Source organism: Bradysia coprophila (assembly GCF_014529535.1).
Source record: "Bradysia coprophila strain Holo2 chromosome X unlocalized genomic scaffold, BU_Bcop_v1 contig_173, whole genome shotgun sequence".
Taxonomy (NCBI): Eukaryota; Metazoa; Arthropoda; class Insecta; order Diptera; family Sciaridae; genus Bradysia; species Bradysia coprophila.
In genome coordinates, this window is record NW_023503302.1 from 3,529,481 (window position 1) to 3,550,650 (window position 21,170).

At 32.5% G+C, this 21,170-nt stretch overlaps 2 protein-coding genes across 4 annotated transcripts in view; one reads left to right on the forward strand and one right to left on the reverse strand.

Moving 5' to 3' along the window:
• Nucleotides 1-8,850, forward strand: part of LOC119068181 (cation-independent mannose-6-phosphate receptor) — a 66,073-nt gene extending 57,223 nt beyond the window's left edge. Inside the window, exons 14-17 of one of the 2 annotated variants that reach the window (XM_037171676.1) lie at nucleotides 4,888-5,044; nucleotides 5,319-5,449; nucleotides 5,603-5,644; nucleotides 8,201-8,850. In XM_037171676.1, coding sequence (XP_037027571.1) covers nucleotides 4,888-5,044; nucleotides 5,319-5,449; nucleotides 5,603-5,623 — 309 coding nt within the window. In that variant the 3' untranslated portion in view covers nucleotides 5,624-5,644; nucleotides 8,201-8,850. The remainder of the gene's footprint in view (nucleotides 1-4,887; nucleotides 5,045-5,318; nucleotides 5,450-5,602; nucleotides 5,645-8,200) is intronic. The other variant, XM_037171675.1, reaches the window with a different exon arrangement.
• LOC119068180 (protein toll) overlaps nucleotides 1-21,170 on the reverse strand; it is a 96,070-nt gene that overhangs the window by 33,967 nt on the left and 40,933 nt on the right. The window lies entirely within an intron of this gene.

Sequence of the window (21,170 nt, forward strand, 5' to 3'; positions counted from 1 at the left end):
TCATCACACCAAACGAAAAACTTTACTGTCATTTGGAGTTTATTAGCAATTGTTAATAGCGATTAAACGTACCGGCTTATAGAACAACACAAAGACATTTTATGCCTTCAAGCTTAATTATAAGAAGCTTTGGGTTCACAAAATACTTTAAGCTTTTGTGTGTCGTTTTTTAGACATTCTATTTTGTACATATTTACGGAGATTTATCTTATTTAAGGGATTTTCTCTGTTTATATTACTGTTGGTTCTAATATTATATCTTTTAGCGTGAGGTGTATTTTGTCGAGAATAATAATTTCAAATAAATTTACTTCGGGTAAGGTGTAACGATGAGAAGAATAAAAAAAATATTTTTTTATTGTTACGCTCTTTTTTCGTTCCTCTATGGTGTATCAAACAGCCGAGATTGATGGTTGCCATTAAGAAAATCAAATTACGTTTTTTATGTTTTGAGGGATTTATAATTCTAAAAACCGCTCTTAATCTACTGATTGTTGTGCATAAACTCCGGCATATTATGATACAGATAACGGTCGATGCTTGGCTGATATAAATATTTTTATATTATAAAAACAAGCAGCGATAAAACATCATTTAATAGACCGTTCGCTATATAACGTCCAATTTTCAAAAGATTTTTACGAGAACACATTTCAAAATTTTCACTAAATATCAAGTTTATTGCTTTGAAACATTTGAATCGGTGGATTGGCCCATATTGTTGTCATTAGGTAAGAAGGAATTTACAACCGAGCTATTTTTCCATTTCCATTACAATTTTTGAAGCACCGAACAAGGGTTCCATTCCGTATTATACGATGGCATAATAACATTATTTTTATGCATTTTTAAAAAAATAGAGAGAGATATGTTATAATATCACAATGTTTATACAATGTGCACTGTTATATTTCGCGCAGAGCACGGTATTGTATATCAGAATGGATTTTTTTTTTATTTCAGACACTCGTATTTCAGCGCGAGCTCGTTAATTTTTCATTCTGTTAATGGTCACTTGAAAGTTAAGCACAAATTTCAAATAAAATTGTTTACAAGTCAATTGTTTCACCGCTGCTCTGGAAATAATTGGGAATTCTGTTACATGAATTTATTTTTGGAAGTGAAAACCCTTAAACAAGGCCTTGCGGCAGTGGAAACAAATGAAACAAAGTTGGTGAAATGATCTAACTTTAGTACCAGGATGATAGAGATGCTGATACTCTAAGTCAGTTGTGGATCCACTTATGAGGGGTCGTCCAAATAGGTTAAATTTTTGGATTCATGAAATTTTCTTGAAATTTCAAGAGCCCAGGTCTATTATTCTAACATAACAAGCCAAGTTATCTTGTAGTTCAGATGAACATAACGTGAATGATGCAATGAACACCTAAGCAGAGTTTCTTAGAAATTCTTACAATTTGACATGTTTTCAATAAATTAAATTCTTGTTAGGAATTTTCAAGAAAGGTTATTAAACGAATTAGGCTCTGATCCAACGACTTATAAAAGACGCAAAAATGACTAATTTCTGTGGAAATTTCACCTTTCACCTTCTTTTAAAAATCAATGGCATGTCGTCATTACTTCACAGTAATTCTAACTTTCATTAGCGACTCAACTTCAACATTATTCCATTAAAAGAGACATTACCCCAAATTGTAAATATCCTACTATTCTGACCAAATTTCCATTTCTTTGTACGAAAAAAAAACTAGTTGTCACAACATTATAAAAAGACCATAAGTCACATATCACATTACAAACGATTTGCCCATAAACATGAACTTATGTTTGGCATTAAAAATTAATATGTTAGCGTATAGCAAAAGGATGCTTGTTACGGAATATATTAATGACCAACTTCTAACCCTTCTTCAATATTTATAAGATTTTTTTTCTCCCTTCAAAAAAAATGATTCTTTTTGTAAGTATAAACGAAAAAGAACAGAAAAAAGCGAATCTTTTATGTAATATTCAGCATACAAGTCATTTAATACCCAAACAAAAAAAAAACTTGTCTAAGGAAAATATTCTATTCCTGGAGTAATATCATGTATATGCATTCACCGAGCGACCGGAGAGCAGTAATATTACACGGATAAAACATTTTTAATATTTAATGGAATAGAAAACCTCATATCTTAAGAACTTATTCTACACTTTACAGCTTTTAGCATGTGCTTTGTATATCTTTATGTTCTGTTACACATCGACTATATACTGTTGAGGTTCGGGTGGAAGTAGAAAAATAATCACCCAAAATGGATATGGCAACCAGAAAAATCTATATGGTACGTACACATACCGTGTCGAGACATACACAACATCGAAAAGGTCCAAAGCTAGAAAGACGAGACCATTAACTATTTACGATGCAGTTCACATGCAATGTGTCGGTCTACACAATATTATATGTAACGAAAATGTAACTTTATTGTATTTTTGTTTCCAAAGCTGCAGAACGGTTTTTTCTTCTCTTCATTCTCTTCCTTTTATAACATTTTATTAAGCGATGGATACGGAATGGATGCTAAAACACACACACAGAAAAATTGACATTTGCCTCATTAAATTTTGTCGTCTTCTTTCTGAATAAAAACTACAATACAATGGTGTACACAATGGTGCTTTCAGCTCCATTCTTATCTTTCAACATTAAGGTCGTAGCATTCAGCGTCTCGAAAAAAGAACCACCAATATCACAACTGAGCATTCTGTTAATTCTTTTCAGTATAATTGACTTCGTCCAGTCTTTTTCGAATTTTCTGTTTATTTTTCCGTATTTTTCTGGTTTTCATTATTTTCTGTGGCAGACCGTTTCGAATATTTTTAAAGTTATCATCGAAATGTTATCGTTCTTTCCGCTTTCAACGATATAAATATTATGAAAGCATAAAAAAAATAATTTTTTGTTTTGCCAAAAAGGAAATATTTTCAATTCATCAACATTTTAAATAAACAAAACCTCCGCTCCATTAAAGCTTTGATTCTCATCCGCACAACCATTTATTTTTCGATAATGTTTCCCTCATCAATATTTAAATCAATTCCATTGCTATATATCTAAGCGAACTTTAAACCTCCATTCCCTTTTCTACACATCCAAAAACCATTTCGGTTTATATTCAGTTTGGTATTATTATATAAAATTTCAAACACAGTTCACTTCTTCGTTTACTTTTTTTTCTTTACTTCTTTTAGTACAAAAAACAAAGAGAAAAAATAGATAAAATAAAAACCGTCTTACACCATTTGCCTTGCTTTATAATATTAGAATTTGAAGAATTTTTATAGACGAAACCTCTCAATTGAAAATAAAATTACCATATAATCATAACAGATTGCTTCTCGCTCAACTAACAGCCATATTATTATACGCGTACCTACATTGAAGTTAGTGATATGGTTGGTATTAAAGAAAAAAAGGAGACGAAGAAAGAAACAATATTAAAAAGCATGTAGAAAATGGGAAAAGATGTGATGTGTAACGTGAAGAAGAAGAAGAACAGAAAGAAAAAAAAACATATAAAAGAAAATAAAAGAACGTTTCCTCAAAAAGAAAGAATCCGTGAAAATTTCAAATGAAAATAAAAATAAAAAAAAAGAAATCTTTTATGTTTTCTATAGATCTAGACGCTCTATGAAGCACCACTCTGAACACATTTTATGTGCGCTAGCTATACCTTTTTTGTGTTCTTAAACCACAAGAAACAATAGACGAGCTTCAGTCATTCATATAATAATATGCAACGATAATGGTTTTAATGTATGAAAAACACAATAAGCGGTATCAGCCGCAGCAATATAAAACGGGTGAAAATGGAATGAACACACACAAAAAGAGAGAAGAGAAGTTATTGTCGACTGTGTATATATATGTATAGAACACAATCTCTACAAAATAAGGGATTTTTTTTGTATGATTCCGTTAAATATACCAATGAAATCTAAGCGATCTGAACTTAAGCTCGACATTGTATGTGCATCCATTCAGGGAAAATTTCGATCGATACTGATTCAAATATTTGATAAAAGAAATTCAAAATGCGTACCGCGAAAATGTACCTTAGATGAACTTTTAGATCCTTAATAAAGTAAACCAGCTCTTGATGAAGGTTTGGACTTGGACAAGGTGTGATTACTAATATTGGTTGGTATATGGTTTTGTGTTTTGTATATGTATACAATGTCCAGGGCCAATTTTAACGAATTCTTCTCGAAATTCTCGTAATTCTTACATTTTGAGAATTCAATTTCTTCCAAATTCCAGTTCTAATTCAAATTTCTTTTAAGCATTTTTTAAGAAATTCGAGAGTTTTCAAGAAATTGAATTCTTAACATTCTTAAATCAATTTTGTCTCTCATACTGAAAACTTGTTTGGTTTGTGGAAATCAAGCTTAAATTAAGTTAAAAAGCCGTTATTAGACTAAACTCTTGTTGCTGTTGAAATATTATTATTGGAGTCGTATTTGCATTTTGTTACATAATTGCTTTCAGTTCGTTCAGACTCGAAGTTCTTGAAAATTTGTCATTCAAGAATTTTAGGAATCCTTTCTTTTAAATTTCTTTTAAAAAAATTCATGAAAATTCTGATTTCGCGAATTATAAAGATTATCAAGAAATATGCCCTGATACACGTTAAGCAGCGAATCGTCAAGTCATACTGTATTGCCAAAGGGAATTTCCGATTTTCGCTCAAGCATAAATAACGTGCAACTTCACTATTAACCAGCAAAATGACTTCTTAATAACTCGTACTCAGTAACGATTTATGTAGCCTTTTCAGGCCCAACCCACCCCGAACAACAAACTCATTGTGAAATATATAAAAATCTGATAACATCATACACCATTTAAAAAACATTCTCTATCCATTAATCTTACAGACTGATTCCTGTGGCTTAGTGCTTATCCGAGAAACACCACTCATTTGTCCATTGCTTGGTATTACAATTAATCCAACTGACGACTCAACGAAACCGGATACGACGGATACAGATGCAAATGGTGAACATACCGTTGATACCAAAATACCAGCTTGGGGTAAGTGTATTTTCGTTACTGATTCATGTACAACAACATAAACTTCACTTCGCATACACATCTATGCAATGTACGTATAGAGGTGTGTTGTGTTTATGGCGAAAACTAAAGCATATTAAAGCCACATTTTATAAAGCCATGGAAAAGCGGAAGAAAACAAAAGAAAACGTAAAGTTGAACAAATGCACTTCGTAATGGAGTTTAAGTTCATTATGTTGAGGTGTAACTTGTTTGTAATTAATGGTTTTCTGTGAAAATTATTATTCAAATTCAGGTGCCGTACTTCTAACGCTAACAATTCTGCTGGTTTTCGGTGGTTCCATTTACATGGCAGCGAATTCCAATCGTCGGGCTAAGGTCATATCGTTATTCCGAAGGCGCAACGTTTCGGTACAGTATTCGAGGGTAAGTAAAAATTTTTGTGGTTTGATGTGTTGCTGTTTTTCTTTTTTCGTGTGTAATAAAACTCCACTTTCTTTGTTTTAATTTCCGATTTTTTTTCTTTCGTCGTTTGTGCCATTAGATTAGATTTCTTATGTTTTTTAATCGAATTTACAGGATGATTTCAATACCGAATAGGTCTACATATTGCACACAGAGGTTTTTATTTTGCATTTTTTTTATTTGCAATTTTTTTATTTATTTAATTGTGAGGTTGCTGTCTGGGAGCAGCATGTCGGTGATTTATACTAACAAAACATTTTATTTAAAAACCAATGATGTAACGATAGTCATATGTTGACTACAATTGGATCAGTAGGGCTAGCAATGGAACGTTTTCACTGAACTTCGGTCTTTATAACTAACCGAGAAGTATTTTTGGGAAAATGTTTTCCTAAGTTTTCCTGCATTTTCCTAGAACTTCTAGGAAAATGTTGGTAAACTCAAGAAAATGTTGGAAAACATCACTATCATTTAACACGACCTTTTACTGAACGAAAATTAATTAAAAATGTGAATTTCTTAGCTAAAGTTCAGTGGAAGTTTTATGTATCCTTTGCTAATACATTCTAGGCAAAATGGTCCTACAAGACCTTTGTCTTTGTGGTAAACTAACTTTTTTGCATGCCAAACTGTTTCCTTAAACAATATTAGTAGTTGCATGTTGGTACGGGCGCTAACAACAAAAATCCAACGTATTTTCTGATAAAACTTTGAAATCATTTCTTTTTGTGATATTGGACCTGTGCATGATGTATTAAATGTGCAGAACATAGTCAAAGTGATGAACATACAAGCCGTATAAACCTCGAAAGTTTTCGAAAATTTCCGGGACAATTAAGAAAGTTATTTGAAGAACGTTTGGGTGTAAAAAGTCTTTAAATTCGTGTGTACTTTTCCCTTTATTTCTAGTAATTTCAAGATTTTCACTGCAAATTTTCAAAAATCTCTAATAGTTAAAGCAAAATAATCAACGGAAATTTACGTTTATCTTGTCCTCATGTACGTGCGATGTTAAACTAGCATTGTTAATGACCTCCTACATATTTACAAGAAAATTTTGCACGAAAGAATTTTTTTAGAAAAATAAAATTCAGATTTTACACGAACATAATTGTTTTTCAGCTAGATGTATAGTAGGGTGTGTCGACGTGCACTTTTCACCATTTTATAGCAGTTCATAAAAAGTTTCTTCGTAGAAATTAATACTGTACCGCCGGTTTTGCTAGGAAATTCGAGATTTCGAGCTGGGACCAGCCGATGAAAAAAGGTCCAACAGATTATTTTGTAAAGTTGTCATTCTCCGCGGAATGTACAGGGCGTCATACGACGTAAATAATTTCAAAAAGAAATATTGAAAATTGGTTTTGCTGTGCCATTAAATTTCGTCCAGGTCCGATATTCTTGAATTTTAGATTTGAAGAAATTCATCTCTTGCACTGATCAATACCATATTTTCGTTGATATAAAAAATCAACAGCAGATAGGAATTCGGTCTTATAAAGGAGAAAAATAAGTCCAAAACGACACACCCTAATTTAGAGCATGTACGTACTACTTTCATCCTTCATGTTTCCGAATTTCTGCCATTAACATTTGATTAAATTATGAAATTCGTGCGAGAAATTTCCCATTGCTAACGCATTTTTGCGAAAATTTCTTTTATGTCAAAAAGAGTTTAAATAGACGGTGGATAAAACCATTTTCGATTCAACAAACATAAAGCCCGGCAAGCGGAAGTCGTATTATGACTTAAACAAAAAAAAAAATGTTATACTAAACCGAAAGCTTAAGCGATTTCCACTAACAATAGTTTTTTTTGTCTATGGCTTAAAACTTTTACTTTTTTGAAAGAAATATTGTTTTGAACAGAGTCAACAAGAAAACCGCTTTACTTTTTACTCGTTTTCGCATTTGAGTATGTATACACAATCACAAAGTGAACGCATAAAGTGGATGATTTATATTCCGCACTCATGAAAAATTCAATTTGATTCTTTTATGCTTCCTTAAACGCTTTTCATATTTTTTTCCATTTCTATACCTGTCAAGCCAATGTACTTCTGTAAGAGGTTTTTTTTTTAATTATTCCACATACCCGTCTTTCTTTGGTCGTTAAAAAGTACGTCATTTAGCTGAAAGATTTTTCTTCTTCAAAGGAAAAATAAATTTTTGTTTAAATGTTGTCAAAAATTGTTAACTATGTCGCATTGCACATAGAAGCGAATCACAGATCAAATTTTAATCAAGAAATTGCTCGTAACAAGTTCACTTTAAGTATACGAAAGAGCTTCCTCTAACAATGTAACCGTTGTATTGCTATTTTCGCATCAATTTTGACTTGACTAACTTTTGTTTCTGTCTGTGCTTGGATTGTATAAAAACGTAAACAGACGAGATAAAAAGCTTTATACGATGAAGAACGTAAAACGCGGGATGAGATTGCAAAGGACACTAATTCAAAATAAAAGAGGAAAATGAAAATGCTTTTCCCAGAAACGTCTTTTAAAGAATACACTTTTACGTTGAAGCGTTTCCTTCACGGCAGAATCAAGATGTATATTATGTCTGTTAGTAAATTTTTGCTTATAGTGCATTTTGCTGATGGGGTGATTGGATTTAATTTACTGTCAGGGGATGAAAGGGAAAAAGATTTGCAGAACTTTTATTAATTTTATTTTATTTATCGTGCTCATATTTGCATTGTTTTTGCAGGTACGTAGCGACGAAGAAGCTAGTCTATTACTCCCTCAACCGGGCAGCTTGTCAGACAGTGACGATGATTTATTAGCATAATTTGTTGTTTTGTTGTAAAAATATATATTTTTCTCCTCTTTTATTCCTTTCAATTATTTTCCGTCTTTTTTTAAGCACAATTTCCTGTTGTACTTTTCCAGTCCAAATTTATTTCCACTTGATTTTTTTTCGTCTTTTTTATATTTTCATTTTCCCTCCTTATAAATATAACTAAAGAAAGAACTGATGTTTTTTGGGTTACGCAATAATATGGTAATCACGGTATATTATACATGTTGTGTCTAAATCAAAAAGCCAAATAAGGAATATTATCAACGAAATTACCGGAACTATTTTATTGAATAATTAATTTCCGTTTTTACTTTGTTATTGTGTAATTTTGTACTTAGTCATTGAAATTAATGTGATGTTACGTTAGATATAATAAGTGGCTTTTTCTGATACACTAATACAACGTTTCGACATTATTTTTGTTGGTACAAACATGTTACCAGCGGATAATGGAGAGAATTGTGGTTATTTTCTTGAATTAGTTAAAAAGATGAAGAGAAATGTTAAAGAAAATTAATTAAAATAAATTATTTGTGATAAGCTACACGAAATGTGAACAAAATTGTGTTTTATTTACGATCATTTATCATAAACCATTGCCGTTAATATTACAGCTTACGATTTGCCTTATGAAATTCAACACTATGGGGAGTTTAGTATCCGATACGATTTGTGTTTTCATTGTCCACGAAAATTTGAAACAAATTTTTTTGTGAAAACAATACCTATGGTTAATAGAAAATAGGAAATGTGAACAAGAACGAAGTTTACGGTCAGAGCGAAGCGAGGTGAATGCTACATCAATTCAGTTCACGAAATATGCTCGTACATTTGATTCGAACGAATAAATGATATTTGTTGTAAATACCAACTCAATAAGCGTACTGAAGGAGAGTATAACAATATGTAGAAATTTCGATAAAATTTGATTGGAAACAAATGGCTCGCAGGACCGTATCTAGGAGATATTGACCCATGGATACCGACTCATTTGTACAATGATCTGTCGTAATTTGCATACAAAACTTAATTATTTTGTTCTAAAAAAAGGTTAGTTTCCTGAAATAAAAAATGAGGATGGGGATTTCTTGGAAGTAAGAAAGTTATCAAGAAAAAATACCTTCTCAACTTTAATAAATTTCGAAAAAATTGAAAGACGATATTTTTATAACAGTTGAAACGGTTTTTTTCGTTAATAAATTTCTTAACTTCCAAGAGTCGATTCTCTTTATATTTCAAAAAATGTCTTTTGAGACATAAATAAACCATTGTAGAATTGAGTCGGTAGCTGGAGGTCAATATCTTCTAGCTACGGCCCATTATGATGTTACAAAAAATGATGTTATCTGCAGAAATTTGCTTTCTAATGATTTCACTTGAAATGTTTGGCTCACATGAGTTATGCACCTGAAGCCGTTCCTTAACAATTACTGAACCCCCATAAAGTTCTCAAATGACTTTCAATTCACCATTTTTCCAACCAATAATAATGTCGAATCCAGACAAGAAAGAAAATGAAAAACGCAGAAATAAACAAGTTTACTTAACAAAAAAACAAACAAAAAATGGACCATAAAAAAGAGCCTTATGTCGAAGCAGCCATATACAAATGCAAATCAATCAATGAATTTTACCTCACCCACGATCTCGCTTTTACTGCAATAATTTGGAAGCCGAGCTGCAATATGCTGCTTTCAATTGGTATACGATAATAAGTTTCGCACAAAAAAAAAAAAGGAAAATCAAAACCGAAAAATATCAATTTTCAAACTGTACATTGGTCCTTCTGTTAAACGAGACTTTCCTGCATGAAAAAGAATACAAACTATGTGCATAATTTCGGGATGTTTTTTTTTCCCCAATACACAAAGTTCAACTTTTTTTTAGCTATACACAAACAAAAAACCATGAGAGCGCCGCCACACCACAAATCAAAACCAATATGTAAACTCTGTTGCTGTTTGTTTTTAGCTTAAAATTTCCTCTTCAGATAAAATTATAGCCGTATTCGCCAATTTATATGTGTTTTTTTAAGCTTTTCAGTATCAACAATGAAAAATGGACTTTAGCTTTCCGATTTTTTTCCGAGTTTTTTTTTGGTCTTTGCCTTTTTACAAAAAAAGGATGTGAGTTTGCAGGATACAAAAAAAAAATACCTAACTTAAAATGCAACGTTTCAAACGATGTCATTTAATACAAAAGCATGGAATCGTAGCAACGTTGCAATAAATTTGAATATATTTTTGCAATTAAGGTAGTTTCGTTCGACTTAATAGTTTTTTTTTAAGGAGCAAATGCTGTAGAAATAGCTTGGAATTGCTAATATTGGTATATTGGAAAACAAGCCTTTGTGGAATAAGAAAGTATGCAGCGGCAACGTAAATTTTGAAATGATGGCTGTGCCGTCAGATGTTGGAAAAGTGCATACACAGACACTCCACCGTTTTCCATAAAGTAGCTAAAGTGACAAAAATATTGTGTTTGGGGTTCCAAGTGATTAAAATGTAAGTCTCAGTGGTTTGTTTTAAATGATTTGACTAGTCGTACTCTAACGTATTGTACAAGGAAAGCCGTATTGAATTAATGCACTCTGGTCCATTCATACAAACTCACTGTATTATAAAATGGTTTGTACGGTTTCACCAATACCACGAGCGCGTATAACTATAAAACTCGTACAAACACAGCACGTATATAAGGCTCGTATATAATACAGTGAAGTTGTATGAGTCGACCAGCTGAAAAACAGCTGAAGCAAATTGCGTCACAAATTTGATTGCACGTGATTTTTCCGATTTTTTACCTCGTTCATAAATTTGAACCGATTTTCATACAGATATATTGACAATTCTGGATTTGTTAGAGAATTATATTTTAATGTTTGGGTTTCATTTGCACTGGATGGAATTTCTACGGCGTAAGATTATGGAGTTAATAACAATAGGTGGTTTATTTGCACTGGGCGGTATACGAAGGTTTTGCAGTAAATTTCCTACGCTCTAATGAATTAGGAGAATTTCGACTGAGCCTGATTAAGGTCATCAGTATGATACATTCAGTTCTAGAGAAATATTCTTATTTGCCATGTAGACCCAATATTTGTACAATTCCAATGTGATGAAATTTAATGCATTTCCATCTTCACGGAATTCCTAATTAAATACACGGCTCGTAAAAAAGACTGTCTATTTCTGAAACAAATTGGGATTATGCATAAATTCGTCTCGGTTCCGGCAATGATCGCTAGCCCTTCTGGCAGTCCAAAAATTAACAACAAAAATGGAGATCTAAAATAATCAATGCAAATTATGTTGCCGAACCGAACAAATAAACTTTCAGCCATCAGGAAAAATTCTTGGAAATTTCGGGATGTATGATCCGGCCGTATTTGTTCGATGTTGTTCTGTAAATTTAATGATTCACGATATTCGAAACGGAACTCTATATAGCAGAATGTAGGACAAAGAGTCTGCTGTTGACATACACTTGTCTCAAACATTCATTTTCTCCTCCATTTTGACAAATTGGTTATTTCGGTATTATCGGCAGATGAATCATTGGATGAATATCAATACCCATACAAATCAATGTTGACAGTGAGTATGCAATAAAGCAATTGCTCGGCGATGTAGTTTGAAATTTCGAATTTGTTTTATGAAATAAAAAAAAATGCCACAAAATTGGATGTTAGTTCTGAGAGTTGCAGGATTTATCTTGCCAATTAGTCGCATCATAACGTCGCATAATTAATTCAAATAAAGCAGAAACAGAAATAATAAATCGGAGATAGAAATGTCCTTTTTTCACTCGATCTTTCTATCTTTCTATTTCGTTTAACAAAATAAGTTCTTCAAATTCAAAAGCTACACATTGCCCTCTTGGTGTTCGATTCTAACATCAAAACCTGTGATTCAATCGCTTTTATCGTTGTCAATACAAATCAAGTTGTAACAACAGCTACAGCAATTTTCAAAAACACACCGACATATACGAGATAAAACGTAAACCAAAAGGTCGTAGACCTATTACGTTGTAACTATACACCTTATATCTCCTCTCTATGCGGTGACATACCTAGATAGCCGCAAAACTCGTATAATAAGAACAACATCATATATATATATATATATATATATATATATATATATATATATATATATATATATATATATATATATATATATATATATATATATATATATATGTGTCGTTTACCTTCTATACCTAGAAGTGTAGAAGATTTATCTCTCATCTTGAAAAATAAAAGAAAAGAAAGAAAAAAAAAGCGAACCAAAACTGCTTCTTTTCAATCGCATAGACCAGCAGACGTTACAATTGTAATATAACATACATGGATTGACAATTTAATCGGAAATCCATACATACATGTGATGAAGAAGGAGAAAAGACAAGAAAGAAAAAACTGAGGGAAACAATGAGCGAACGGTGATAAAGAAATACAAACTAATCAAGCTGAAAATGAAGAAGATTTCTTCTCTCATATATAATTTAAGTCTGGTTTATGTTGCATATATAAATTGTTTCGTATAAAAAAAGCCGCCATATATGTATGACGATATGCTTCCAAGCTTAGGTTATATACGTACCGTATACCATATCAACAACATCACATACCCGTTGATCGGAAGAAAAAGTCAACGGAAATGGATTAGATGCTCAATACGTACGATTCCGAAGAAATCTCAAATTTGATGGAAACAATAATACTTATAACAGAGGAGGAAGCTTAAACTTATTTATTTTTGTTTTGTTTTGCTTTTTTTTCTCTCGTTTTGTTTGTTACTTTAGTTGTTTGAGTTGGATTTTCTTTTCACTTGAAAGGCGATAAATTGTCTCAGATTAGGTAGAACTGTAAAAGAAGTTTTTTTTTATTGAAATGGAAAAGTTAATTAAGCTCATCTTCACTCAAACAAACTAATTTAACAATTTTTAATCTGTTGATCTTCTTTCTTTCTTTTCTCTCAGCACAACTATTGGAGTGTTTGAGTTAAATTGTTGGATAGAAATTCTTATGAAAGTAATAGGTTACAGCAAAAAAAAAACTGCTCCCATTTGGAAAGTTGACATGATGTTCAATGATTTTTTTTATTGGAAAAGTTATTGGTGTAATTGTAATTATCCACATAATAATCCTATAGAATTTTTTAAGTGTTACCAGCATAATAAAAAAATCAATTTCGTTCGGGGTCAACAAAGTTAGATATTTTTCGAAAGTGTTATAATGTTCTGAAATTATTTGAAACATTCCATTTTAACACATTCCATTTCCAACACATTTTTTTCGAATTGTTGATTATATTGTGGTTTATACACAAGGAACGGCGATGAACATGTTTGTGTTTTTCACGTTGGCGGTGCGTCATGTTGATTTTATTGTGGAATCTGAATAAACGCCCGAAACAATTTGTTTCACAGTCAAGGTTCGTACATGAATTTTTTCGTTCTTCCCGGATGGAAATAAAAGCCTCAAAAGTTTGAAAGTCTTTCCACACAGGACTAGGGTTTTGAGACCTGACTAGACAAGACTAGAGGAAAAGTATATATTCAGAGTAAGACGCTAAAATAAGAGTTTTCGTAATGCAGATGTAATTTTTTTTTACAAATGATTCGAAGTAACAGGCCATGATGGGTCATATAGAGCAACTCATCATTTTTTTAAGCTTTTTTTCACTTAATGCGCGGGTTTGCGGACTAACTGGACCGTGTGAAAAGTCAACACTCATAGTTCATGTTCTGAAGTATGACATAAATCCATAGAAATGATAACAGAGCGCGTAGCGTCCACCTCAACCTTTGTGATCGTTTCTCTGCATAAAACGTCACGTTTAAAAAAATCTTTACATACTACACCCCTGGAAATTGGTCATTACTTCAGTGACATGAGCATTAAACATTTAAATATTTTAGTTTTGAAATAAATCTGTTTTTTATAAGAAACTAAAATTTTATTATAGTTCATCAGAGCATTCTACCAAAAAAATTTAATTTCAAAATAATGTTAAGCGCTACCTCCAACCGTAAAATATTTTGTTTAAAGAGGTAATTTACAGCTTGAATTATGAGCTATGTTTGCCATTCCCCAATCCTTCTTACGTACAAAAAGGGTGCACTTGAGAGCAATTCGCTCTTTGTTTTGACGGCACCGTGACACAAAGAAAAATTCCGGGCGATAGTTAGCTTAAAGGAAGAATGCGTTAATAGTTCAGATCAATGAAATCGTACGACTTCTTGACATTTTATGAATGTGGCTGAAGTTCATGTAAAACGTAAGTTTGTGACGTTGTTTTTAAATGGAAAATATGATTGAAGATTGAATTTGTTCCTTTTATAAACCGACATTGTCAGGGTATTAAATCTCGTTATTATTAATTCTGTCATCGCGTCTATTGTGTTGCGATGTGCGTGATGTCATTATTATTTACTTGGTGTCCATAAATCGTACATTATCGATACATCGATAAGTTGAAAGTTTGTCGACGTGTTTTTAGATTTATCAGTTTGGGACGATCATTTAAGATCTCGAAACACAGATCTGTTGTCGACGTGTTTGCTTTTACACAATAAAATATCGTTAGGTTTGTTCGGAATAACTCGCTTTTCATATAAATATTGATGACGTTATGTCTGTATGGATGAAATTTGACAATTCGTGTGGCCTGGGAACAAACCTATTGTGTTGAAAATCACCTAAGTATGAAGGAACCGGGATCCTATTACTGAGATGACGTTCATAGATTACGTAACGCAAGAGGGGTTCAGGGCCTGCGTGACAGTTCATGCATTTTTGTGAACGTGAGTAATTTATGAACGTCCCCTAAGGGCAGATAACACATCTTGTTAACTAATCCTCGTTTCGGACAATAGCGTTAATTTTAACATAATTCGAATTATATTGGGCACTTAACAAAGCTGAAGCTAAAAAGTATTTGCTTCCTCTAATTCAGGCAATAATGGCAATTTTATGCATTGTTCTTTGTAGAAAATAGAGTCAATTTGGTTCATGAATGGAAATATAAATTCAAAAAGGCAATATTAACTTTAGCAAAATATTTTCTTTGCTAAAAATTTAATCGATTCACAAAATTACAAAAAAAATTGTCTGAAATTTGACACGTTCTGCTTATGAGCTATGAAAAATAGTTGCATTAACATCCGAAACAAAATCATAATTCATTATTCGGTTGATCTGTTCGCTTTCTTAAAAAATTGCTGGTTTTTTATTTCTTACTTTTTCGCTAAAATAATTCAAGCGTTTGAAAGATTTCTTTTTAACTTAAACTCCGAATCAGAATCTAATTTAAAATGTTTGAATTTTCGATAACATTTTTGTTTTTTTTTTCTTCAACATTCAGACCCGAGTTCATTCACCTTCAGTTGATTGCTTAAACATTGACTTTAAACAAAGAGCGACAAATCACCAAACGGTACAGCGCATAGAAGTTTTTAAGTTCATTTCGATATTTGAACGATTAAGACCATTTTCGAAAATACATATACCTTAAATCTGGAAAGTAAAATAGATCTGGCATCATCATTGCTTCAGATATAGAAGTTTCAAGACGTATATAATTTGAATAAATGTTATTCAGACGGTTCTGAGAACTTATGTGCAATTTCTTGCGTTAAAGTTCGTCTGATTGTGTTCTTGTTGACTTAGAGTATTGCTTTAAACGAACATTAACTAGAGAATTCCATTAATGGGAAGATCAAAGACAAACAATAGACTATATGGAATCAGATGAAACGATATATCGATGCTTCAACTACATTCGACAAAGAACGCTTTTTTCTGGTCTTACTATTATTGGCGCACAGGTCATTCGGTATCTATGAAAAATATCAGTCTACGAGCCTGGTGAAAATAGTTTATTGAAATATCACAATATGATGAGGCAAAACAATGATTACCAAACATCTTTATACATCTTCGACGGCTGGGAAATGATACAACTGGTGAAAATGATTCCGAATGACAATTTGATAATTCTGATGCATACAAAAAAAGTTCAGATAGTTTATCGTAGCAAAGCTCTGAACCGAGGGGGTCACCGACTCGTAGAAATGGTGTCACACCTCTACGAGAAAACTTCATAGAAATTACTTCAACGAATGAAATGCCTGTAAATGTCCAGTGAAAACCCCGAGGAAATCAGTGTCACATAAATTTGATTCGTCGGTGACCCCTCGCTGTGAATCCATAACTGGAATTGTTAAGTAAAGAAACCATATTCCCCATAAATACTCAAATACACTTGCTTCCTTATGTAAATGTCTTATTGTCTCCGATTTATTTCGACATTTATGAGACCAATTTATTCTGTTGAAATTTCGGTAGCACAAAAAAGAGAAGCAGAAAAAAGAAATTGTTAGCACAATGCCCCAAAATTACCTCCCCACATGTCCGAAAGGACCATACGAACAATAATGTAACAAAACGCATAAATATACAATGTCCATGGGTTACACACGACATGGTGCGGTCGAGATTACCAAGTAACCAATGTACAACTGAAGCATAATAAAACGTTTGAACGAATTGTACGAAATGGATGGATTATGCAAAACATATAATAACCCTTCTATAGTCCTACTACTCCTGCTCCCTCCCGCCCTTTTTCATATATACATGTATCGTTCGACCACACACATTTTCATGCCCATTCCATAATTCCTCCATTTTCATGATCCATCCATTACGAACAATAAATGCCATACGAAAAGAGCATATTTTATAGGGCGACGAAGGCAGTCATTCTGTATGGGCTTGAGGTAGCCCAAAGATGTTTGATTTAACCTTTTGTTATATTCATTCAATGCGAAAATTCTTATGGTGTCTGTGTCACAGTTATTGTACATGGTGGATGTAGGTTATGGCAAATGGATATTACATTTTGTGTGAATAGAAGGGTAATAATGTTGATTTGACTATAAAATATGAATAGCATTTCTTTGACTGTTTATTTGAGTATATCTGTAAATATATGCATACTGACCGGTACATTATAATATGCGATGCCTCGGTGCATTAATGGAATATTTATTTAGCTTTCAGTGGTCGAGATGAATGTTATATTGCACATCTTATTAATGGTGTATATGCATCAATGTTGCAGGTTGCTGTGCATGATATGCAACACTAAACTTCGTATGCGCAATATATTGTTGATTTTTAATTAAAATTGATTTGCAACTAAATACTCAAGAGTTTCAAATTCAAATAACACACAAACGCCATATTATGTATGCAACAAAACTATACATACAATGTGTTTGTGAATGTGTGTGTCTGCTGTGTATACCATCCATAGAGATCTATGGAATAGAAATGTATATAAGCTTGTTATAAATTATCATGCATCCATTCACATACACTCACGAAATACATTTTAATATGATTTTAATTCAAAACTGTGCATTTGACAAGTGTGTTTATGATGATGATTCTACATATATATATATATATGGTTATATATCACCATGAATGATGTATTAATGTTCTTATATTAAAATCACAACACACCAACCGACATATTGGTGTTATTTTGCTAACTCATGCCAGTGATGTTTTTATTTATTTATTTTTATTTTGTGTGATTTTGCGTACGCATAATATTTTGTGAGGTGGGACGTTTGGAGTCGTATATACAATACAATGTACAAAATTGTTAAATTGTAACTTTGTTGGTCTTATTTTTGGGAAAACCGCTCTCTAAGTTATGCAATCATCGAACTAGCTTTGACTGCATTGTTCTTGTTGTCTTGAATGAATACAGCTCTTACAGTGAAACCACAAAAACCACTGTCCTTCGAAGAAAAAGGTTAAGACCATAACTGATATTTTCAATATTTGTCTGGCTGTGTTATATTGGCTGTAGTTATCGAGTATATCATCTGATGCAACATCATTAATTTTGTTCGATTTACGTCTGAAATAAAGTTCATAAAAAAAATTGGTGAACTCACACATACGACTTCTAGTACACTGAGAACCTTTATAATTTTTTAATGTAAATTCCCTTGACTGAAAGCCAAGGTCTTACGTCTATGAAATATATGAAATGATGACAAAAATAAAACGGAAAATACTGAAATGTATGAAAACTGTAATACTTAAGCACGAAAACTTAAGTAATTCTGAACTGATTTTTAAACATTTGGTTTTATTCGACGAGGAATAACATTTTTTGGGTCAAATTCGTAGATGTTCAATATCGAACTAATGATCTCAGAGTTAGTTCCAATATAATTTGATTTCTGACTTTTTGATGGTATGAAAACTTGGGTGGTTCTGAACCGATTATTAAAATGTTCGTTTCATTCTGTGAAGAATGGAACCCTTGAGATCTAGTTCGCAAATGGACAACATTGATCTAATGATTTGGGAGCTATTGCCAAAAGAATTTTTATAACTGATTTTTAAAGTTTTTTCTTTAAAGACGAATCAATTGATCAGTAGTTCACAAGTAGACAAAATCGGTCTAATGAGGGTCTAATCCCTTGACTGAAAGTTAAAGTTAAATAAAAGTTATTGGCTTAAAATGCTCAAACGTGCTGCTATGAGTTAAAAACTATAATAAACATAGCTAACGCCGACCCGTACGAAACACCTATTCGTATCAAAAGCCTTTAATGTGAAACTCTTCATTTCTCTTACTTCATTTTCTTCTCTGCTGAAAAACTATTCTCCCTTTAAAATCACTTACATTATCCACTCTTTGCCTTGTTATCATATACAACTAAATTGCCGGAGGCAATATAGACAGCCCCGTACGAAGACAAATTTCATAAATTCCTATTTAAACAGCTATATACCGCTATATTTAACTATATTTCACTATAAATAAACATTTCACAGATAAATAAATGCTATTATGTAGCTCTATATGCCTGTATATAGCTCAATATAGCTGTATATAGGTATATATAGATGTCCGTATATGGAATCCCTGAAACCCCACATACATAACAAATTATTTCCATGTTAACAGAAACTCTCTAAGTATCATTTTTCCCAAGATATTTCTATTTTACTAAAATCCAATATGGCCGCCGGCAGCCATTTTGTTAGGAGACCGGAAATAGTACCGACGCTTTACATTCGTTAATACCTTTCAAACAAAAAAAAAAATTCATGAAATTCGGTCAAAATTTACTCGAGATATTGTCAAAATACACCACGTTCACTGTACTTCCGAGTAGCCAGATAAGAGCTCACTCCAAGAGACCTAGCTCACGCTCCGGAGAACATAATTTCATAAAAAATTTTTTCCCTGAATGGTACGGTCAATACCTATCTAATAAAGCTAAAACAGACGAAATATGTTCAAATGTGGCCGACCTACAAGCAAAAACTGCTTGCCGCCCTGTGCCTGTTCCACACCAAGGGGTCTAACTCACGAGTCGGTCATCCGATTTCCATAAACTTTTTTTTTGTCGATCGGTATTGTAAATACCTTTTATTTGACGTATCACTTACAAGTTTAACGTTTAAATGTCCGGAGATATCTTCGAAAAACCGTAAAGCACTTATTGGGCCACAGCTCGGGAGGGGTCGATCCAAAATCACTCATCTTCGAACTTAGCCTGTCTTTTGACATTACCAAACGGGAAAAAAAAAGAATTTTCAAAATCGGATGCGTTTTACTCAAGTTATCGTGCAGACAGACGGACAGACGGACAGACGGACATTTTTTTTTCGCGGATTTGGCATCTCTAGACAACCACAATAGGCTTCCCCTTACTCAGGGAGTCCAATTCGACGTGTTACAAACGTATGCGTAAACCCATAAGACCCCAGTACTTCGTACGGGTCTAAAAACAAATAATATCTTCGAAGGCATAGATTGCGAGGTAATATCGAAAGAAATGGGCGAACAAAAAAAATAGTGACAACATTTCTTGAGTATCTTTACGGGAAGAATTTCGTGGAATAAATTATGTATTTTGCAACTTCAAATTTACGAGATACTCTGACAAACTTTATAAATGACCGTCTTTTTCTAAATCTCTTATTTCTCTTACTTCTATCATTTCTCTAAATATTCATTATGGAGAAATGAGAGAAGTTGGAGAAATAAGAGATTTAGAAAAACACGGTAATTTAGAGAGTTTATCACTGTAACAATAAAATTAATAAAATTAAGAAAATTCTCAAATGGTAGCGTCTAGTTGATTGTTCAAGATAAATGACATTATCCGTTTAACTATTTGAAAGTTTGAAGCTCAGAACAGATCTGCTTAAAAACCTGTACCTGTTTTCACCTGAGCCTATTTTGATCTGATCTCAACCTGAGCTTCATATTATTCAAACCTAGCATAGATCGAGAACACACATATGTCTCACATAATGGTGTCGAGCCATGCATTGTTACACTACACGACACGGGAAATATCTGTTCTACGACTTTTAATTTAATATTCTAGAAGGACACTAATTGATGTCGAAATGAAGGTGTTGGGTCCCCGATGATTACCTTTATTCACTCATATTGTATCGACTGTTGTACAATTATTTGTCGAATGAAATTGTAAAATTAAAATCTTTTGATGCCAGACTACTCAAATTTTTGATTTTTCAATTTGTCTTACACGACAGGCATTTCAGGTAAGCTGTAATTTTCACATGAAAGCTACAGGTAATGAAGTTTTGAACTATTTTCATTATGTGGTTTGAGATTCTAATTTAGGTACATTGATGGGACTTCATTGTTACTTGATGGTATAAATTTAAATTATGCAAATTATGGCGAGTTTTACACGGTAAAGATATCGTTTAATGGATTTTCTAACTGTACAAGTCTCTCTTTCTCAAAGCTTGGCATTTTCTCAGAATTCGACGACAAAATAAGATACAGAC